Below are 20,708 nucleotides of genomic sequence, written 5' to 3' on the forward strand. Positions count from 1 at the left end.
AAATAATTCACATACTTGATTTCAGTGCAAAAAAACATTCAGATACTTAATTTCAGTGCAAAAAAAACCCAAATTCAAATACTTAATGTCAGTGCAAAAAAAAAATTCAGATACTTAATTTCAGTGCAAAAAAAAAAAAAATCACATATTTAATTTCAGTGCAAAAAAAAAAAAAAAATCACATATTTAATTTCAGTGCAAAAAAAAAATTCAGATACTTAATTTCAGTGCAAAAAAAATTTCAAATACTTAATTTCAGTGCAAAAAAAAAAATTCAGATACTTAATTTCAGTGCAAAAAAAAAAAAAAAATTCAAATACTTAATTTCAGTGCAAAAAAAATAAAAAAATTCAGATACTTAATTTCAGTGCAAAAAAAAATTTCAAATACTTAATTTCAGTGCAAAAAAAAAAAATTCAGATACTTAATTTCAGTGCAAAAAAAAAAAATAATTCAAATACTTAATTTCAGTGCAAAAAAAATAAAAAAATTCAGATACTTAATTTCAGTGCAAAAAAAACAAAACAAATTCAAATACTTAATTTCAGTGCAAAAAAATAATTCACATACTTGATTTCAGTGCAAAAAAACATTCAGATACTTAATTTCAGTGCAAAAAAAAAAAATTCAAATACTTAATGTCAGTGCAAAAAAAAAATTCAGATACTTAATTTCAGTGCAAAAAAAAAAAAATCACATATTTAATTTCAGTGCAAAAAAAAAAAAAATCACATATTTAATTTCAGTGCAAAAAAAAAATTCAGATACTTAATTTCAGTGCAAAAAAAAATTTCAAATACTTAATTTCAGTGCAAAAAAAAAAAATTCAGATACTTAATTTCAGTGCAAAAAAAAAAAATTCAAATACTTAATTTCAGTGCAAAAAAAAAAATTCAGATACTTAATTTCAGTGCAAAAAAAAAAATTCAGATACTTAATTTCAGTGCAAAAAAAACAAAATTCAAATACTTAATTTCAGTGCAAAAAAAAAAAAATTCAGATACTTAATTTCAGTGCAAAAAAAACAAAACAAATTCAAATACTTAATTTCGGTGCAAAAAAATAATTCACATACTTGATTTCAGTGCAAAAAAACATTCAGATACTTAATTTCAGTGCAAAAAAAAAATTCAAATACTTAATGTCAGTGCAAAAAAAAAATTTCAAATACTTAATTTCAGTGCAAAAAAAACCCAAATTCAAATACTTCATTTCAGTGCAAAAAAATAATTCACATACTTGATTTCAGTGCAAAAAAAAATTCAGATACTTAATTTCAGTGCAAAAAAAAAAATTCAAATACTTAATGTCAGTGCAAAAAAAAAATTCAGATACTTAATTTCAGTGCAAAAAAAAAAAAAAATCACATATTTAATTTCAGTGCAATAAAAAAATTCAGATACTTAATTTCAGTGCAAAAAAAAATTTCAAATACTTAATTTCAGTGCAAAAAAAAAAAAATTCAGATACTTAATTTCAGTGCAAAAAAAATAAAAAAAATTCAGATACTTAATTTCAGTGCAAAAAAAAAATTCAGATACTTAATTTCAGTGCAAAAAAAACCCAATTTCAAATACTTAATTTCAGTGCAAAAAAAAAAAATTCAGATACTTAATTTCAGTGCAAAAAAAAAAATTTCAAATACTTAATTTCAGTGCAAAAAAAATAAAAAAATTCAGATACTTAATTTCAGTGCAAAAAAAAATTCAGATACTTAATTTCAGTGCAAAAAAAACCCAAATTCAAATACTTAATTTCAGTGCAAAAAAAAATTCAGATACTTAATTTCAGTGCAAAAAAAAAAATTCAAATACTTAATGTCAGTGAAAAAAAAAATTCAGATACTTAATTTCAGTGCAAAAAAAAAAAAAAAAATCACATATTTAATTTCAGTGCAATAAAAAAATTCAGATACTTAATTTCAGTGCAAAAAAAAAATTTCAAATACTTAATTTCAGTGCAAAAAAAAAAAAATTCAGATACTTAATTTCAGTGCAAAAAAAAAAAATTCAAATACTTAATTTCAGTGCAAAAAAAATAAAAAAATTCAGATACTTAATTTCAGTGCAAAAAAAAAATTCAGATACTTAATTTCAGTGCAAAAAAAACAAAACAAATTCAAATACTTAATTTCAGTGCAAAAAAATAATTCACATACTTGATTTCAGTGCAAAAAAAACCCAAATTCAAATACTTAATTTCAGTGCAAAAAAAATTCAGATACTTAATTTCAGTGCAAAAAAAAAAATTCAAATACTTAATGTCAGTGCAAAAAAAAAATTCAGATACTTAATTTCAGTGCAAAAAAAAAAAAAAAAAAAATCACATATTTAATTTCAGTGCAATAAAAAAATTCAGATACTTAATTTCAGTGCAAAAAAAATTTTCAAATACTTAATTTCAGTGCAAAAAAAAAAAAATTTAGATACTTAATTTCAGTGCAAAAAAAAAAAAAATTCAAATACTTAATTTCAGTGCAAAAAAAATAAAAAATTCAGATACTTAATTTCAGTGCAAAAAAAAAAATTCAGATACTTAATTTCAGTGCAAAAAAAACCCAAATTCAAATACTTAATTTCAGTGCAAAAAAAAATTCAGATACTTAATTTCAGTGCAAAAAAAAAAAAAAATTCAAATACTTAATGTCAGTGCAAAAAAAAAAATTCAGATACTTAATTTCACTGCAAAAAAAAAAAAAAAAAAATCACATATTTAATTTCAGTGCAATAAAAAAATTCAGATACTTAATTTCAGTGCAAAAAAAAAATTTCAAATACTTAATTTCAGTGCAAAAAAAAAATTCAGATACTTAATTTCAGTGCAAAAAAAAAAAAAATTCAAATACTTAATTTCAGTGCAAAAAAAATAAAAAAAATTCAGATACTTAATTTCAGTGCAAAAAAAATAAAAAAATTCAGATACTTAATTTCAGTGCAAAAAAAAATTTCAGATACTTAATTTCAGTGCAAAAAAAAACAACAAATTCAAATACTTAATTTCAGTGCAAAAAAATAATTCACATACTTGATTTCAGTGCAAAAAAACATTCAGATACTTAATTTCAGTGCAAAAAAAAAAATTCAAATACTTGATGTCAGTGCAAAAAAAAATTCAGATACTTAATTTCAGTGCAAAAAAAAAAAAAAATCACATATTTAATTTCAGTGCAAAAAAAAAAATCACATATTTAATTTCAGTGCAAAAAAAAATTCAGATACTTAATTTCAGTGCAAAAAAAATAAAAAAAATTCAGATACTTAATTTCAGTGCAAAAAAAAAATTCAGATACTTAATTTCAGTGCAAAAAAAACAAAACAAATTCAAATACTTAATTTCAGTGCAAAAAAATAATTCACATACTTAATTTCAGTGCAAAAAAAACCCAAATTCAAATACTTAATTTCAGTGCAAAAAAAATTCAGATACTTAATTTCAGTGCAAAAAAAAAAAAAATCACATATTTAATTTCAGTGCAAAAAAAAATTCAGATACTTAATTTCAGTGCAAAAAAAAAAAAAAATTCAAATACTTAATGTCAGTGCAAAAACAAAATTCAGATACTTAATTTCACTGCAAAAAAAAAAAAAAAAAATCACATATTTAATTTCAGTGCAATAAAAAAATTCAGATACTTAATTTCAGTGCAAAAAAAAAATTTCAAATACTTAATTTCAGTGCAAAAAAAAAAATTCAGATACTTAATTTCAGTGCAAAAAAAAAAAAAATTCAAATACTTAATTTCAGTGCAAAAAAAATAAAAAAAATTCAGATACTTAATTTCAGTGCAAAAAAAATAAAAAAATTCAGATACTTAATTTCAGTGCAAAAAAAACAAAACAAATTCAAATACTTAATTTCAGTGCAAAAAAATAATTCACATACTTGATTTCAGTGCAAAAAAACATTCAGATACTTAATTTCAGTGCAAAAAAAAAAATTCAAATACTTGATGTCAGTGCAAAAAAAAATTCACATACTTAATTTCAGTGCAAAAAAAAAAAAAAATCACATATTTAATTTCAGTGCAAAAAAAAAAAATCACATATTTAATTTCAGTGCAAAAAAAAATTCAGATACTTAATTTCAGTGCAAAAAAAATTTTCAAATACTTAATTTCAGTGCAAAAAAAAAAAAATTCAGATACTTAATTTCAGTGCAAAAAAAAAAAAAATTCAAATACATAATTTCAGTGCAAAAAAAAAAAAAATTCAGATACTTAATTTCAGTGCAAAAGAAAAAAAATTCAAATACTTAATTTCAGTGCAAAAAAAATAAAAAAATTCAGATACTTAATTTCAGTGCAAAAAAAATTTCAAATACTTAATTTCAGTGCAAAAAAAAAAAAAATTCAGATACTTAATTTCAGTGCAAAAAAAAAAATTCAGATACTTAATTTCAGTGCAAAAAAAACAAAACAAATTCAAATACTTAATTTCAGTGCAAAAAAATAATTCACATACTTGATTTCAGTGCAAAAAAACCATTCAGATACTTAATTTCAGTGCAAAAAAAACCCAAATTCAAATACTTAATTTCAGTGCAAAAAAAAATTCACATACTTAATTTCAGTGCAAAAAAAAAAAAAAATCACATATTTAATTTCAGTGCAAAAAAAAAAATTCAGATACTTAATTTCAGTGCAAAAAAAAAATTCAGATACTTAATTTCAGTGCAAAAAAAAACAAAACAAATTCAAATACTTAATTTCAGTGCAAAAAAATAATTCACATACTTGATTTCAGTGCAAAAAAACCATTCAGATACTTAATTTCAGTGCAAAAAAACCCCAAATTCAAATACTTAATTTCAGTGCAAAAAAAAAATTCAGATACTTAATTTCAGTGCAAAAAAAAAAATTCAAATACTTAATGTCAGTGCAAAAAAAAAAATTCAGATACTTAATTTCAGTGCAAAAAAAAAAATTCAGATACTTAATTTCAGTGCGAAAAAAAATTTCAAATACTTAATTTCAGTGCAAAAAAAAAAAAATTCAGATACTTAATTTCAGTGCAAAAAAAAAAAAATTCAAATACTTAATTTCAGTGCAAAAAAAAAAAAAAATTCAGATACTTAATTTCAGTGCAAAAAAACCCCAAATTCAAATACTTAATTTCAGTGCAAAAAAACCATTCAGATACTTAATTTCAGTGCAAAAAAAACCCAAATTCAAATACTTAATTTCAGTGCAAAAAAAAATTCAGATACTTAATTTCAGTGCAAAAAAAAAAATTCAGATACTTAATTTCAGTGCAAAAAAAAATTCAGATACTTAATTTCAGTGCAAAAAAAACAAAACAAATTCAAATACTTAATTTCAGTGCAAAAAAATAATTCACATACTTGATTTCAGTGCAAAAAAACATTCAGATACTTAATTTCAGTGCAAAAAAACCCCAAATTCAAATACTTAATTTCAGTGCAAAAAAAATTCAGATACTTAATTTCAGTGCAAAAAAAAAAATTCAAATACTTAATGTCAGTGCAAAAAAAAAATTCAGATACTTAATTTCAGTGCAAAAAAAAAAAAAAATCACATATTTAATTTCAGTGCAAAAAAAAAAAATTCAGATACTTAATTTCAGTGCGAAAAAAAATTTCAAATACTTAATTTCAGTGCAAAAAAAAAAAATTCAGATACTTAATTTCAGTGCAAAAAAAAAATTCAAATACTTAATTTCAGTGCAAAAAAAAAAAAAAAATTCAGATACTTAATTTCAGTGCAAAAAAAAAAAAAATCACATATTTAATTTCAGTGCAAAAAAAAAAATTCAGATACTTAATTTCAGTGCAAAAAAAATTTCAAATACTTAATTTCAGTGCAAAAAAAAAAAATTCAGATACTTAATTTCAGTGCAAAAAAAAAAAAAAAATTCAAATACTTAATTTTGGTGCAAAAAAAAAAAAATCAAATTCTTAATTTCAGTGCAAAAAAAATTCAGTGCTAGAAATTCAGTAGCTTTGATAATTCAAACTCTGATGAGACACATTTACTTCCACACAGAGCTGTTAGTCCTCCAGTTATTCTAAACAAACATAATGGAGCCACTGTCGCATTCAAACAGTGATGCATTGGAAAACTCATCTCTATTCAGTTTCTATAACTATGGGGGTTTTGTGTTTTTTTTGTTTTTTTTTTTTCATATGTTGAACTATTGCCTACACTGTAAAAAAAAAAAAAAGGTATTATTCCAGCAGCAGGGCCGCCAAAAAAATACTGTTAAACAACGGAAAATAACCATCTCATAAAAATACGGTAATTTTCCATAATTAAAACACAGTTTTTTGCCCTAACTTTACATGAGATTTTGCGTTTTTTGTTTTTTTTTTAACTTACATATAATTTTCAGTGAGACTCAGTTGTCCAATCCACTGATAAAAACTGTATTTGGACAGTTTATCAGTGCTTATACATGTTATACATTCACAAAAATACATTTATTCAACATTTTTGTTGTGAAACCTCCTGTAATTACACAAGATATTTGTCAATTAACAAACAAGTCTGGTTCAACTGACAGAACAAATACTTCTTTAATGGTTACTTGTCAGTAATTTTATCTTGTTTTATTATTTTTTTTACAGTATTAAACTTTAAATTAGCAGTTTAATCTCATAAATAGAAAAGAAATATTTGTGAAATTACAATAAATATGCAACTGTATTTTAACTGTATTTTTCTGTGAAAAAAGAAAAAAATGTATATTAAAAAATGGAAATTTTATGGTTATTCACAGTTACAGTTTGGGTCTGTTTGATAGATAAGCCTGGTCTATGTCATACATAAGCCTGGTCTATGTCATACATAAGCCTGGTCTATGTCATACATAAGCCTGGTCTATGTTTTACATAAGCCTGGTCTATGTCATACATAAGCCTGGTCTATGTCATACATAGTCCTGGTCTATGTCATACATAAGCCTGGTCTATGTTTTACATAAGCCTGGTCTATGTTTTACATAAGCCTGGTCTATGTTTTACATAAGCCTGGTCTATGTCATACATAAGCCTGGTCTATGTTTTACATAAGCCTGGTCTATGTCATACATAAGCCTGGTCTATGTTTTACATAAGCCTGGTCTATGTTTTACATAAGCCTGGTCTATGTCGTACATAGTCCTGGTCTATGTCGTACATAGTCCTGGTCTATGTCGTACATAGTCCTGGTCTATGTCGTACATAGTCCTGGTCTATGTTTTACATAAGCCTGGTCTATGTCGTACATAGTCCTGGTCTATGTCGTACATAGTCCTGGTCTGGGACTGAACATGTGGTCCACTGTGTTTCAGGCCGACTCCACACATGACAGAGCAGTGAAACGAGAAGAGGGAGAGAAACTGGCCAAGGTGAGTTGACAGTAACACTCACACTTTTACCTGTGGAATTCATTTGACACATTTAACAAAGATGAAAAACACACTGTAGCTCATCTGCCCACACATCCATAACCCCCCCCCCCCCAAACCATGGAGCTGGTGTGTCTTGATTAGCGTGTGTAATTATGTATTCACAGAGGCACATGATGTTGTTATTGTTTGGAGTAAATGACGGGGTGGGGGGGGGTTGGTAACTTAATTTTCCGGGCCGTTTCGCTCAGATAAGCTCTGAGAGGCATGTTAGAGCAAATCTGAACACGAGTGTTAGGGAGGAGTGTAGCAGACGCACAGCAGCTGTCAAACTGAGGAGGATTCACAGACGCACACGACAGGAGGTGTGGGTTCAGATCCCTGAGAGGACGGTCTGTTGACAGAGCTCTGCGGAGCATCGTTTAGAAATGATGAAAAGAAAATTACTTTTGAATGACAGGAATCTAACAGAATATTCATAGTAACTGATCAGTAAACCACTTTTCTACAGGCCGATCAGTTAACCCTTTCATGCATGAATTATGAGAACCTTCACCCAGATTTTATTCCTGAGTTTCTTTATTCCTCTTTAGGCATGAAAAAACAATGCGATTGATTTTTTCTTTTTTTTTTTTAAACCTGTTTTTTATGAAGGTAGATTTGTTTCTTTATTGCTTTAACTAAAACAATTTCATAAAAAAAGAGCCCGAATGCCAAAAAAAAAAAAAAAAAAATGTGATTCAAAAAATTGCATTTGAACACTTTTTTTCTTTGTTCGAAGTGAATTTTTTTTTTATTGAATTTTTTTTTTTTTTTTTTTGGTTAACAAACAACAAATCTACCTTCATAATTTTTCATGGAGTTCCAAAAATGTCCACTCTGCTGGACACTGTGTGTTTAACCCTTTCATGCACAGTGGTCACTCCAGTGGACAGTTCTTCTCCAGCTGTTCTCTTGTATATTCATGGATTTTGTTGTTTTAGTTCCACATCAACCAACACAGCAGACACTTATGCAACACCCCATACATTACAATTCATACCATTACTGTTCCTGTTCTTGATAAACCTGATCTGCAGTGACATATTTGAGTCTAAATCAATTGCTAATTGTTATTAGACAGTAATTTAAATTTCTTTTAAAACAAAAAGTTTTTTTTTTTTTTTTTTACATATTATCTGAGTGAGTCATAACTAGTATTTCAGTATGTTAAAATGTGAGGAAACATCAGATTCACAGCATAAAAAAAAAATATTTCATAGTTTTCACACAGTATGTCAGTAAATACATGTTTCTTTGCTTCAAAAATGAAATGTATGGTGTCCAGCTGAGGGGACATTTTTGTAACTCCATGAAAAATAGGTTCATAAAAATATTTGAATCACATTTTGTTTCACGCCTAAAGAGGAATAAAAACATTCAGGAAAAAAAAAAAATTGATTTAATCATAATTTTAATCATAATTCATGCATGAAAGGGTTAATTTTTGAAGCAAACAATGCAATATCAGAAAGTGATCTACTGTGTGAAAACTATAAAATAAAACATTCTTAATGCAGCTAATCTGATGTTTTCTCACATTTTATCATATTCCCAATTTTTATCAGCAATTGATTTCCACTCAAACATGTTAGTGCAGATCAGGTTTATCCAGAACACCAAAGTTACAGTAATGGTCTGAATGTCAGTGTATTATTATGGGATGGTGCATAAGCGTCCACTGTGTTGGCTGATATGGAACTAAAACAACAAAACCCATGAATATACAAGAGAACAGCTGCAGAAGAACTGTCCACTGGAGTGACCACTATGCATGAAAGGGTTAATGATATATTTGACTGAAAAAGTCACTTTTTCTCAAGTTTTCTCTGTTTTTGGTGTAATAACCCTCAAATGGAAACGATGATTAAGGTATCAGTAAAAGTCAGTAAAATAAATATAGGAAAATACCAGATTTTCACTGAAAAAATGCAAAATACAGAGGATAATTATATGATAAATGGTGATAAATCACTTAAGAAAAGTTAAATAGAGGAACATTCATTTGGGGAACAGCTACGAAAGTACACTGTAAAAAAAAAAAAAAAAAAAAAAGTAAAAAAAACGGTATTATTCCGGCAGTAAGGGTGCTGAAAAAATACTGTTAAATAATAGAAAATAACCATCTCATTAAAAATACGGTACTTTTCCATAATTAAAATACAATTTTTTGCCCTAACTTCACATGAGATTTTGCTTTTTTTTTTTTTTTTTGACTTTATAATGTTTAATAAAGAATATTTTCATGTATTAAAACAATCCAATTCCCTATTAATATATATATATAAATAATTTTCAGTGAGACTCAGTTGTCCAATCCACTGATAAAAACTGTATTTGGACAGTTTATCAGTGCTTATACATGTTATACATTCACAAAAATACATTTATTCAACATTTTTGTTGTGAAACCTCCTGTAATTACACAAGATATTTGTCAATGAACAAACAAGTCTGGTTCAACTGACAGAACAAATACTTCTGTTACCGTTAATTGTCAGTACTTTTATCTCTCTCTCTTTTTTTTTTTTTAACAAAATTAAACTTTAAATTAACAGTTTAATCTCACAAATAGAAAAGAAATATTTGTGAGATTATGATACATTTGCAAATGTATTTTAACTGTATTTTTCTGTGAAAAACTGAAATTTTTGGTTATTCACAGTCACAGTTTTTTCGTGTTATTTTACATTTGACATGTAAAATCACAGTCTATTTTTGTCATTTCATGGATATTTTCCTGTATCTTAAAAATACAGGAAAAATCTGTAAAATAAATGGTGAAAATTCTGTTACATTACAGATTTTTTTTACAGTGTACCACTGGGTCTTTATGAGTTAAAAAGTCTCTAACATCGTGTTACTTTTTGATAGAATACTCATTCTTTGTTCAGTCCTAGAAAGTTGGCATCATGTTTTTGGCATTAGGACATTTTGTCTTGATCAGGGCAGATGCACCAGAGTGGACCCACACCTGCCAACCACCCAACAGATGTTTGTGTGTTTCTGTGCGCAGGAGTTCGGAGTGCCCTTCATGGAGACCAGCGCTAAATCTGGACTGAATGTGGAGCTGTCCTTCACTGCTGTGGCCAAGTGAGTCACACACAACAGCACAGCGGCCATCATCTGTCCACTAACTGAAATGGAACTTTGAAAAGCTTCCAAACAGCCCCCAGAGTTTTCAGAGTTTTTTGGTTTGGCACTGAGGGACGACAAGAGCCACATAAAACATGCAGGAAGTCTTTGGTGGATCAGCAGGACATACAGAATGTATGTGACACATGTTCACGTCAACCTGGAAGATGTCAAACACAAAACAGTCAAAACTTTCCCAACAGTAGATGATAACTTAGATTAATGAACACTTTGCAAAAATCTGACCAGATCACATGGACTGTATATATCAGGGGTGTCACACATGTGGCCCGGGGGCCAAATGCGGCCCGCCAAGGGGTCCAATCCGGCCCGCGGGAGGAATCAGCAAAAACTAGAAGCACTCGGAGAGCGCAGACCTCCGCCAAGGCTGATCAGTGCCCCCCCCCGTGGGCCCCCCCACGCCAAGGAGGTTATGTTTTTGCCAGGGTTTTTTTGTCTGTCTGTTTGTCTGTTTGTCCGTTAGTGTGCAACATAACTCAAAAAGTTATGGACAGATTTTGATGAAATTTTCAGGGTTTGTTGGAAATGGGCCCCCCCGTGGGCCCCCCCACCACCGATCACCACCAAAATTTAATCATTTCTTCCTTATCCCATTTCCAACAAACCCTGAAAATTTCATCAAAATCTGTCCATAACTTTTTGAGTTATGTTGCACACTAACGGACAGACAAACAAACAAACAAACAAACAGACAGAAAGACAAACAAACCCTGACAAAAACATAACCTCCTTGGCGGAGGTAATTACACTTAACATATTAACAATCAAGGATGTGGAAGTCGTTTTAGTTCAGGTTCCACATACAGACCAATGTGAGCTCAACTGAAATAATAGCATAATAACCTATAAATAATGACTCCAAATGTTCTTAGTTTAATGTGAAAACATAATATTACATTCCATCTATAAATAAGTAATGACAACTCCAAATTTTTCTCTTTGTTTTGGTGTAAAAACTTGCATTAAATGATGAAAATATTAACATTTACAAACTATCCTTTAACAACAAAATGCAAAAAAAAACTGAAATTTTGAAAGTGGAATTTTAATAATTAATTATTCTTCCTGTTATTAAATATTTTGTGCCTTTGTAGATCCAATCCATAATATGCATGTATACATGGTAAGTTGAGGTGTAATATTGTTAAAATTGCACTTATTTTTCTCAAGAAATTTCAGGTTTTTTTCAGGTTATTTCACATCATTTTTGTTTGGATAGTTTGCAAATGTACATATTTTTATAATTTAATTTTTTTTGCACTAAAACAAAGAGAAAAATTTGGAGTTGTCATTATTTACAGGTTATTATGCTGTTGTTTTCCTGGTCCGGCCCACTGGAGAGCCGTTTGGGCTGAATGTGGAACTGAACTAAAATGAGTTTGACAGCCCTGACCTAATCCTATTAATACATGTCAATAATTGTTGTAAAATACAGTGTGTCATCAGATATGACCCATTTGGACGTTCAGAGGCTCCGTTGTTACTGTGGAAACACTGTCATCTTCTACAATATTGATTCACCAGTAAAACCCATGGAGTTGGATCAGTGAGCCCGTTTACATGTACACCACTACTCCAATCGTTATCTGATTTATGGAGTCATCAGATTATTCAAGTGATCATGTAAACAGGATAATCTGATAGACTTTATCTGATGCTTGTAGGCCTGTAACTGTACACATACTGAACTGAACCGTTTCAGTCCACACCTGTTCAGTTCGGTCCACAGCTGAACCCAAATGGCACAGTATGATGAGAAAAAGAAAAAGGAACGAAAGACGTCGTTTGATGCGGAACTTTAAATCCGTGCAAATTCCACACGGACATATTGAAGGAGCACACATTGACCCGAAATATGAAATAACAGCTGATATAAGGTAAAAAAAACAACAACAAATATGATGTGAACCTGGAAGGAACAGACTGCAGACCCTCCAGCATCAGTCCAGTCCAGTTTGGATCAGTTCAGGTTCAGGTGAAAGACAACAACCAGGAAAGAGACGGAGAGAAGACGGACAGTGTTTGGCCCCGAGGAACTACGGTAGTTCTAAAACACTGACACTAGCTCTGTCTGTCTGTCTGTCTGTCTGTATAACAGAGGAATAAATAGAACGTTGAAAGTATGTAAAGTTTCACTTTTGTTTTACGACAGTGTTTGTTATGTTAGTTATGGACCGCACCCCCAGGTATATAACTGCGTGCCCCCCCACCCCCCGGCTCCTAAAAAAAAAAAAAAAAATCTCCCATGCACACACAGACACAAATACACACAGTGTCCTAAACAGTTTGTTCTCTGTCCTAAAATAAGTAATTTGGTTCATTTTTTGTTGTCAGTGTTTCTCTTCAGTTTGTTCCAACAGAATACCAGTTTACCCTCTTGTTAATGTTGCACTGCATGTGGAATTTTTTTGTTATTTTTCTGCAGAATGTGAACTGACAGAACTGTGATTAGATTTTTCTTGTTTGTTCAAAACTACCTTTCAGGGAAAAGTGCAATACTAATGTTTAAAATACATTTAGTAATATGAATAATTTATTTTATTTTCTATTTGATTGGTAGCAGCAGAATTATATTATTCCTGTTTTTCTATACTCTATCGTCTCCAAAAATTGGGGGAAAAATGTTAAAAAAATTCATAAATGCATTGATAGACATTTTGAGGGGTTTTCTTTCTTCCTGTACCGAACTGAAAAAAAACAAACCGTGGCTTTGAAAACCAAAAACGTACCAAACCAAAAATTGTGTGTACCGTTACAGGCCTAAAATACATACATATATATATATATATATATATATATATATATATATATATATATATATATATATAATATTGTATATATTTATCCCAATATAAAACTATGTTATGACATTTGTTATTGTTTTGTATTCCAGACCCCTGTTAGAAAAGAAACACCCACATTCATCGTGTCCACATACTTTTGTCCATTTGTGTATGTGTTAGGCAATTATGATCAGAGGATAACGATGTGAGAAGTTTTTAAAGCGGATGCTGTTTAATAAATGAGCGCAGTACTAATCATAGGAGACAGTGGTGTTATTCAGAGTTCACATGATGAGTTCCAGTGTCTTCCACTTTAAACAAAAGAACAGAACAAATGAAACGCAGAGGAAAACTCATGCATATTCAGCCGCTGGTAAAAATGTCATTAGAAGTTTCGCTCCATACCGACAGCCTGGTTTGTCCGGTACTTAAATCCTGTGGTACAAGCTCTATATGTGACTTAAATGTGCAGATCTGGACACAGTGTGGGAGCTGTTGTACATTTGTAGTCTGGTTCTGGGAACAGCCTGGCATGAGGAAACATGGCCAAGAATAGCAGGACAGGCTGGCACCCAACAGGATGGAAATATAGAATAGGACAGCACTTCTAGTCCTGTTGTTGTCTCCCTGTTCATAACCACCCTGTTTTTAGTTTGGCTTTCCAGCTCTATTTCTTATCTACATGTTTTCTTTTAACCCTTCACACTTCTTTACTTCCTCATCTCGTCCACTCTCCTCTGTAACCCATAAGGACCCAAACAGCCACCAGCAACCAAAAGGGAGTGTGAAGTTAGTTCCGTAAACGGAACCAGTTCCCAGTTCCAAAAACGGAACTGCTCCTTTTACGGAACCAGTTCCGTTTAAGGGTCCAGTTCCGTTTAAGTGTCATGGAAGTAAGCCGTGCTCCGACCTCCATGCTCCGCTTAGTGTCCTCCAAGCCCGGCTCCTGCGGGGCTTGGAGCTGCTCTAACCCGCAGTGAATTGCGAGAACAAGCCGGTCCTCCACGGACCTCGGATCTGGTTCTGAATAATGCTCTCCATCAGGTCTGACCCATAAATGAATACACATGTGCACTCTTCTGCGGTTTATATTTTCTTTAATGCTGGCGAATGTCATTTTATTTGACTTCATTAATGCCACCCCCAGCTTCCACATGGCCCGTTGTGCCCTGCACACAGCGGGCTCCAGGCTTCTAGTGCCAGCTTGCAGACCGGTGCACTAAGCCGCTGTGACCCGATACACCACGCCGCAGCACGGACCTCCAAGCTCCAGGCTTTTCATCAGCTACCGGCTACGTATAAATTAAACGGACCTCGGAAGTCCAGTTCGTGCTGGTTATGAATAAGCTTTCTTGGATCTGCTTATCCGGAACCAGCTCCGTTTAAGGATCATTGAACTAGTTTCGTTTCCCGAACTCAGAACCAAGCCCTACATCGACCTCCAAGCCCCGCTTTGCCCTCATCAGGTCCTCCAAGGCCGGCTTCTGTGGGCCTGGGAGGTGCTCTAAAACGGGCTGAACCGGGAGACCAAGCCGCCTCCCCACGGACCTCGGATCTAGTTCCGAATAATGCTCTCCTTCAGGTCTGAGCCAAAAAGTCACACACATGTGCACTCCTCTGCTGTTTACATTTTCTTTAATGCTGGTGAATGTCATTTATGACTTCCTTAATGTTAACTCCAACTCCCACATCACCACATGCCATGGAAGCCGTCCTATGGGGTCCGAACGCCGGCTTCTGCGGCTTGCAAAGCCGCGCAGTGAGCCGCTGTGACCCGGGCCGCGGATCCAGTTCCGAGAATTGTTTTCGTTCACAGAACTCGGAACCAAGCCGGGCTGGTCATACTGTCATATATTCCTTGAACGGTATGATTATAGAATGTTATGACATGTTTAAAGTTAAGGGGGAAAAATATATAACATGATATGAGGAATGAATCCTGCGCTGTCCATTGTGCTGAATCCGAGACCCTTACACAGAACTGGTTCCGAATAAGCAGATCCGAGAAAGTTTATCTTTGTTTTGAATGTATTTGAAAGAAGGTGTTTCAGGGGAGTCACTCATCTGATTTTATTGAGAACTTATTGTTTTTTTGTTTTGTTTTTAAGAAAAGTTTTTGTTTTACTTTAAACAATGAGTTTGCCTGTATTTCTATTAGCCCCATACGCCGCGTATGTGTAAAACAGCACCATGGACAGCGTACAAGTCATTCCTTATATCACATTGTATTATAATTTTATTCCTTATACAACTTTAAACATGTCATAACATTCTATAATCATACTGTTCAATGAATATCTGACAGTATGACACCAACTCTATTCAACCCATACAGACCCAAACCACCGCAGTCCAAAATCATCTACTGCTCTAAAACGTTTAATAACTTCTTAACCACTTATCCGATCAATACATGCAAATAATTGGTGTAAAATGCAATTTGTCATCTTTTCATGGTCAAAGTAGAGCTTCCAGCCTGGCTTGGTTCCGAGTTCTGTGAAAGAAAACGGTTGTCGGAACTGGATCCGCGGCCCGGGTCACAGCGGCTCACTGCGCGGCTTTGCAAGCCGCAGAAGCCGGTGTTCGGACCCCATAGGACGGCTTCCATGGCATGTGGTGATGTGGGAGTTGGAGTTAACATTAAGGAAGTCATAAATGACATTCACCAGCATTAAAGAAAATGTAAACAGCAGAGGAGTGCACATGTGTGTGACTTTTTGGCTCAGACCTGAAGGAGAGCATTATTCGGAACTAGATCCGAGGTCCGTGGGGAGGCGGCTTGGTCTCCCGGTTCAGCCCGTTTTAGAGCACCTCCCAGGCCCACAGAAGCCGGCCTTGGAGGACCTGATGAGGGCAAAGCGGGGCTTGGAGGTCGGTGCACGGCTTGGTTCTGAGTTCGGGAAACGAAACTAGTTCAATGATCCTTAAACGGAGCTGGTTCCGAATAAGCAGATCCAAGAAAGCTTATTCATAACCAGCACGAACTGGACTTCCGAGGTCCGTTTAATTTATACGTAGCCGGTAGCTGATGAAAAGCCTGGAGCTTGGAGGTCCGTGCTGCGGCGTGGTGTACCGGGTCACAGCGGCTTAGTGCACCGGTCTGCAAGCTGGCACTAGAAGCCTGGAGCCCGCTGTGTGCAGGGCACAACGGGCCATGTGGAAGCTGGGGGTGGCATTAATGAAGTCAAATAAAATGACATTCGCCAGCATTAAAGAAAATATAAGCAGCAGAAGAGTGCACATGTGTATTCATTTATGGGTCAGACCTGATGGAGAGCATTATTCAGAACCAGATCCGAGGTCCGTGGAGGACCGGCTTGTTCTCGCGATTCACTGCGGATTAGAGCAGCTCCAAGCCCCGCAGGAGCCGGGCTTGGAGGACACTAAGTGGTGCATGGAGGTCGGAGCACGGCTTACTTCCATGACACTTAAACGGAACTGGTTCCATAAAAGGAGCAGTTCCGTTTTCGGAACTGGGAACTTGTTCCGTTTACGAACCCAACTTCACGCTCCCCAGCCAAAACCATCCACCGATGGAACTGTTTAAGACCTGTTGGTCCACTAATCCACAGGTGTCAAACATGCGGGCCTGGGGCCAAATCTGGTCATTCATTTATTTATTTGTATCAGACATGTAAATGGTTACAGTCCATAGAGTATAATAAATGTTAAAAAAAATAATTATAAAAAGGAGTTATAAATATAAGAACAACACGCATGCACACACCCTATCTTCAGTAACACGTCTACAGATGCTGGTGTCAGTATTTAACAAGTGTAGAATCTGCATAAAAGTCAGAGTTAACAATTGTAAAAATCACAGCATTTCTAGAGTGACTTAAACGCAGTATAAAGTTCAAAACTGCTTTCTGTGATATCTCATAATAAGAGCGAACATTATTAAAACAGAACATACCACTAACACTACGGCTACGATTTCCATTTTATGGTCATAGAAACAGGCTCACAGACAGTGGATGGACACACTGGGTTTATGTTCAGTTAATGAGAGATTTTACTGAAAAAGTCACTTTTTCTTCAGTTTTCTCTGTTTCTGATATAATAACCCTCAACTTGAATATGATCTTTTATGGACATCTACATGAAAAGCAAATTAAATAATGGAAAATACCTGATTTTGACTGAAAAAATGCAAAATACAGAGGATAATATTATGCTAATTTGTGATAAATCACAAAAGAAAGGTCAAATAGAGAGAAAAAGTCATTTGGTAAGTGACACAAAAGGAGTACTGGGTCTTTATGGGTTAACTCAGGGCTGTCAGACTCATGTTAGTTCAGTTTCATATTCAGCTAAATTTGATCTGCAGTGGGCCGAACCAGTAAAATAAGAACAGAAGAACCTATAAATAATGACAACTCCAAATTTTTGTCTTTGTTTTAGTGTAAAAAAAACCCCATTAAATTATGAAAATACTTACTTTTATAAACTATCAAAAAAAAAAAAAAAACTGAAAAAACTGAAATTTAAATTAAAAAACATAAGAAAATGTAGTGCAGTTTTAACAATATTATTCCTCCACTTCTCATTAGTCCATGTGCATTCTGGATCAGATCTACAAAGACACTAAACACTGAGGAACAGGAAGAAAAATTATTAAAATTGTGCTGAATTTTCTTTAGACATTTCAGGTTGTTCATATTTGTTCAGGTTATTCACATTTTAGTGTTTCAGGATAGTTTGTAAATGTAAATATTTTCATAATTTAATGTTATTTTTTGCACTAAAACAAAGAAAAAAAAATAAGTTTTTAATTCTAGATTTTTTTTTTTTTTTGGCTTAATTCAAGATTTTTTTTTTACTTAATTGAAGATTTTATTTATTTATTTATTTATTTATTTATTTTGGCTTAATTCAAGATTTTTTTTTTTTTACTTAATTGAAGATTTTTTTTGGCTTAATTCAAGATTTTTTTATTTTTTTTTTTTACTTAATTCAAAGTGTTTTTTTTTTTTAACTTAATTGAAGATTTTTTTGGCTTGACTCAAGAGGTTTTTTTTTTACTTAATTGAAGATTTTTTTTTGGCTTAATTCAAGATTTTTTGCTAAATTTGAGATTTTTTTTGGCTTAATTGAAGACTTTTTTTTTTTTTTAACTTAATCAAATATTTTTTTTTTTGCTTAATTCAAGATTTTTTCCTTAATTCAAGCTATTTTTTTTTTTTTGCTTAATTCAAGATTTTTTTTTACTTAATTGAAGATTTTATTTATTTATTTATTTATTTTGGCTTAATTCAAGATTTTTTTTTTTTACTTAATTCAAGATTTTTTTTGGCTTAATTCAAGATTTTTTTTTTTTTTTTTTACTTAATTCAAAGTGTTTTTTTTTAACTTAATTGAAGATTTTTTTGGCTTGACTCAAGAGGTTTTTTTTTTTACTTAATTGAAGATTTTTTTTGGCTTAATTCAAGATTTTTTGCTAAATTTGAGATTTTTTTTGGCTTAATTGAAGACTTTTTTTTTTTTTTTAACTTAATCAAAGATTTTTTTTTTTTGCTTAATTCAAGATTTTTTCCTTAATTCAAGCTATTTTTTTTTTTGCTTAATTCAATTCAAGACTGTGGAATTTTTGCACTTGGCAAAAACATCCCAGGGGCCAAACTGGACTCTTTGGTGGGCCGCATTTGGCCCCCAGGCCGCATGTTTGACAGCCCTGTCTGTGATGTTTGTCCACAAATACGTCTATAATGTGTGCTGTATGTGCTGTTAAAGCTTCATGTTCCTGTTTGTCTGTTTCTGTCAGAGAACTGAAACACCGGACCATGAAGGAGCCCGACGAGCCAAAGTTTCAGCTTCAGGAGTACGTGGACAAGGAGATGAGGACGGTGGGCTGCTGCCGCTCGTAGACCACCTCCTAAACATGAGCTCAGATGTGTGTTTTTGTGCGACAGTGACAGACTGATCAGGTACAGTCGACTAAAGCATCTGTACCTGCAAGGATTCTCTGACCACGACGATGGTTTGTAATATTTCAGTCGGTATACTCTCTCTCTCCAACCCACCCATCCTCTGCAAATGTGAATGTAATATAACTCTTATTGTATCTACATGCTTGTGCGTACATGTACACACACACACACACACACACACACACACACACACACATATTAGGGTGGTCCAACAATCCTGGTAAAAAATCATTTCAATAAACCAACAGTGGTTGCTGGACTTTCTAAGGAACATTTTTATGCCAGTTGCAGTTTGATTTTGAGAATAAAATGATTCTAATCTGCCTTATTCATTTGGCCAGTTCTGTTACAGCAGGGCTGTCAAACTCATTTTAGTTCAGTTCCACATTCAGCCCAAACTGATCTCCAGTGGGCCGGACCAGGAAAACAACAGCATAATAACCTGTAAATAATGATGGCTCCAAACTTTTCTCTTGGTTTTAGTGCAAATAAAATAAAATTATAAAAATATGTACATTTGCAAACTATCCAAACAAAAATGATGTGAATAACCTGAAAAAAACTGAAATTTCTTGAGAAAAATAAGTGCAATTTTAACAATATTACACCTTAACTTACCATGTATACATGCATATTACAGACTGGCTCTACAAAGGCACAAAATATTTAATAACAGGAAGAATAATTAATAATTAAAATTCCACTTTCAAAATTTCAGTTTTTTTTTGCATTTTGTTGTTAAAGGATAGTTTGTAAATGTTAATATTTTCATCATTTAATGTAAGTTTTTACACTAAAAAAGGAGAAAAATTTGGAGTTGTCTTTACTTATTTATAGATGTAATGTAATATTATGTTTTCACATTAAACTAAGAACATTTGGAGTCATTATTTATAGGTTATTATGACACTACTTTAGTTGAGATCACATTGGTCTGTATGTGGAACCTGAACAAAAACAACTTCGACGTCCTTGACTGTTCAGATCTTAAATGTAATTTTTGCAAATTCGTCCCACGGGCCGGACTGGACCCTTTGGTGGGCCGGTTTTGGCCCACGGGCCGCATGTTTGACACCTGTGTATTATAATATATAGAGCGATCTGCACGTGTCTGTGCAACCTCTAAATATTAATTAATTTGCATAAAATTTGGACTGAAGTAATTTGGCCAGATATGGAACCAAATGCAGGGTTCGAATCCACAGAATCTTAAAACATTTTTTTGGATCACCCAAACACACACACACACACACACACACACACACACACCTGCAGCTGCGTTTCTACATATGTGCCTCACAGCTCATTGGATCCATTCTGTGACGTGTCGTTGTGTTTTAAATCTCATTTTAATTTCGTGCTCTGAAACTTTGTCTTGTTGTTCTATAGAAATGAAAACATAACGGATATGAAATGAATCCTTCTTGTTAAAGTGAACTGAGTGTATCTAATGAACA

At 32.3% G+C, this 20,708-nt stretch overlaps 1 protein-coding gene across 1 annotated transcript in view; it reads left to right on the forward strand.

Annotated features, from left to right (window-relative positions):
* The window catches only part of rab26 (RAB26, member RAS oncogene family), a 304,408-nt gene extending 284,973 nt beyond the window's left edge, over positions 1-19,435 (forward strand). Inside the window, exons 7-9 of the mRNA XM_030122352.1 lie at positions 7,287-7,343; positions 10,399-10,475; positions 19,086-19,435. Of these exons, the coding sequence (XP_029978212.1) occupies positions 7,287-7,343; positions 10,399-10,475; positions 19,086-19,188 (237 nt within the window). The 3' untranslated portion in view covers positions 19,189-19,435. The remainder of the gene's footprint in view (positions 1-7,286; positions 7,344-10,398; positions 10,476-19,085) is intronic.
* Positions 19,436-20,708: the final 1,273 nt, after the last annotated feature.

The sequence above is a fragment of the Sphaeramia orbicularis genome, chromosome 19 (assembly GCF_902148855.1).
Source record: "Sphaeramia orbicularis chromosome 19, fSphaOr1.1, whole genome shotgun sequence".
In the NCBI taxonomy this organism is placed as follows: Eukaryota; Metazoa; Chordata; class Actinopteri; order Kurtiformes; family Apogonidae; genus Sphaeramia; species Sphaeramia orbicularis.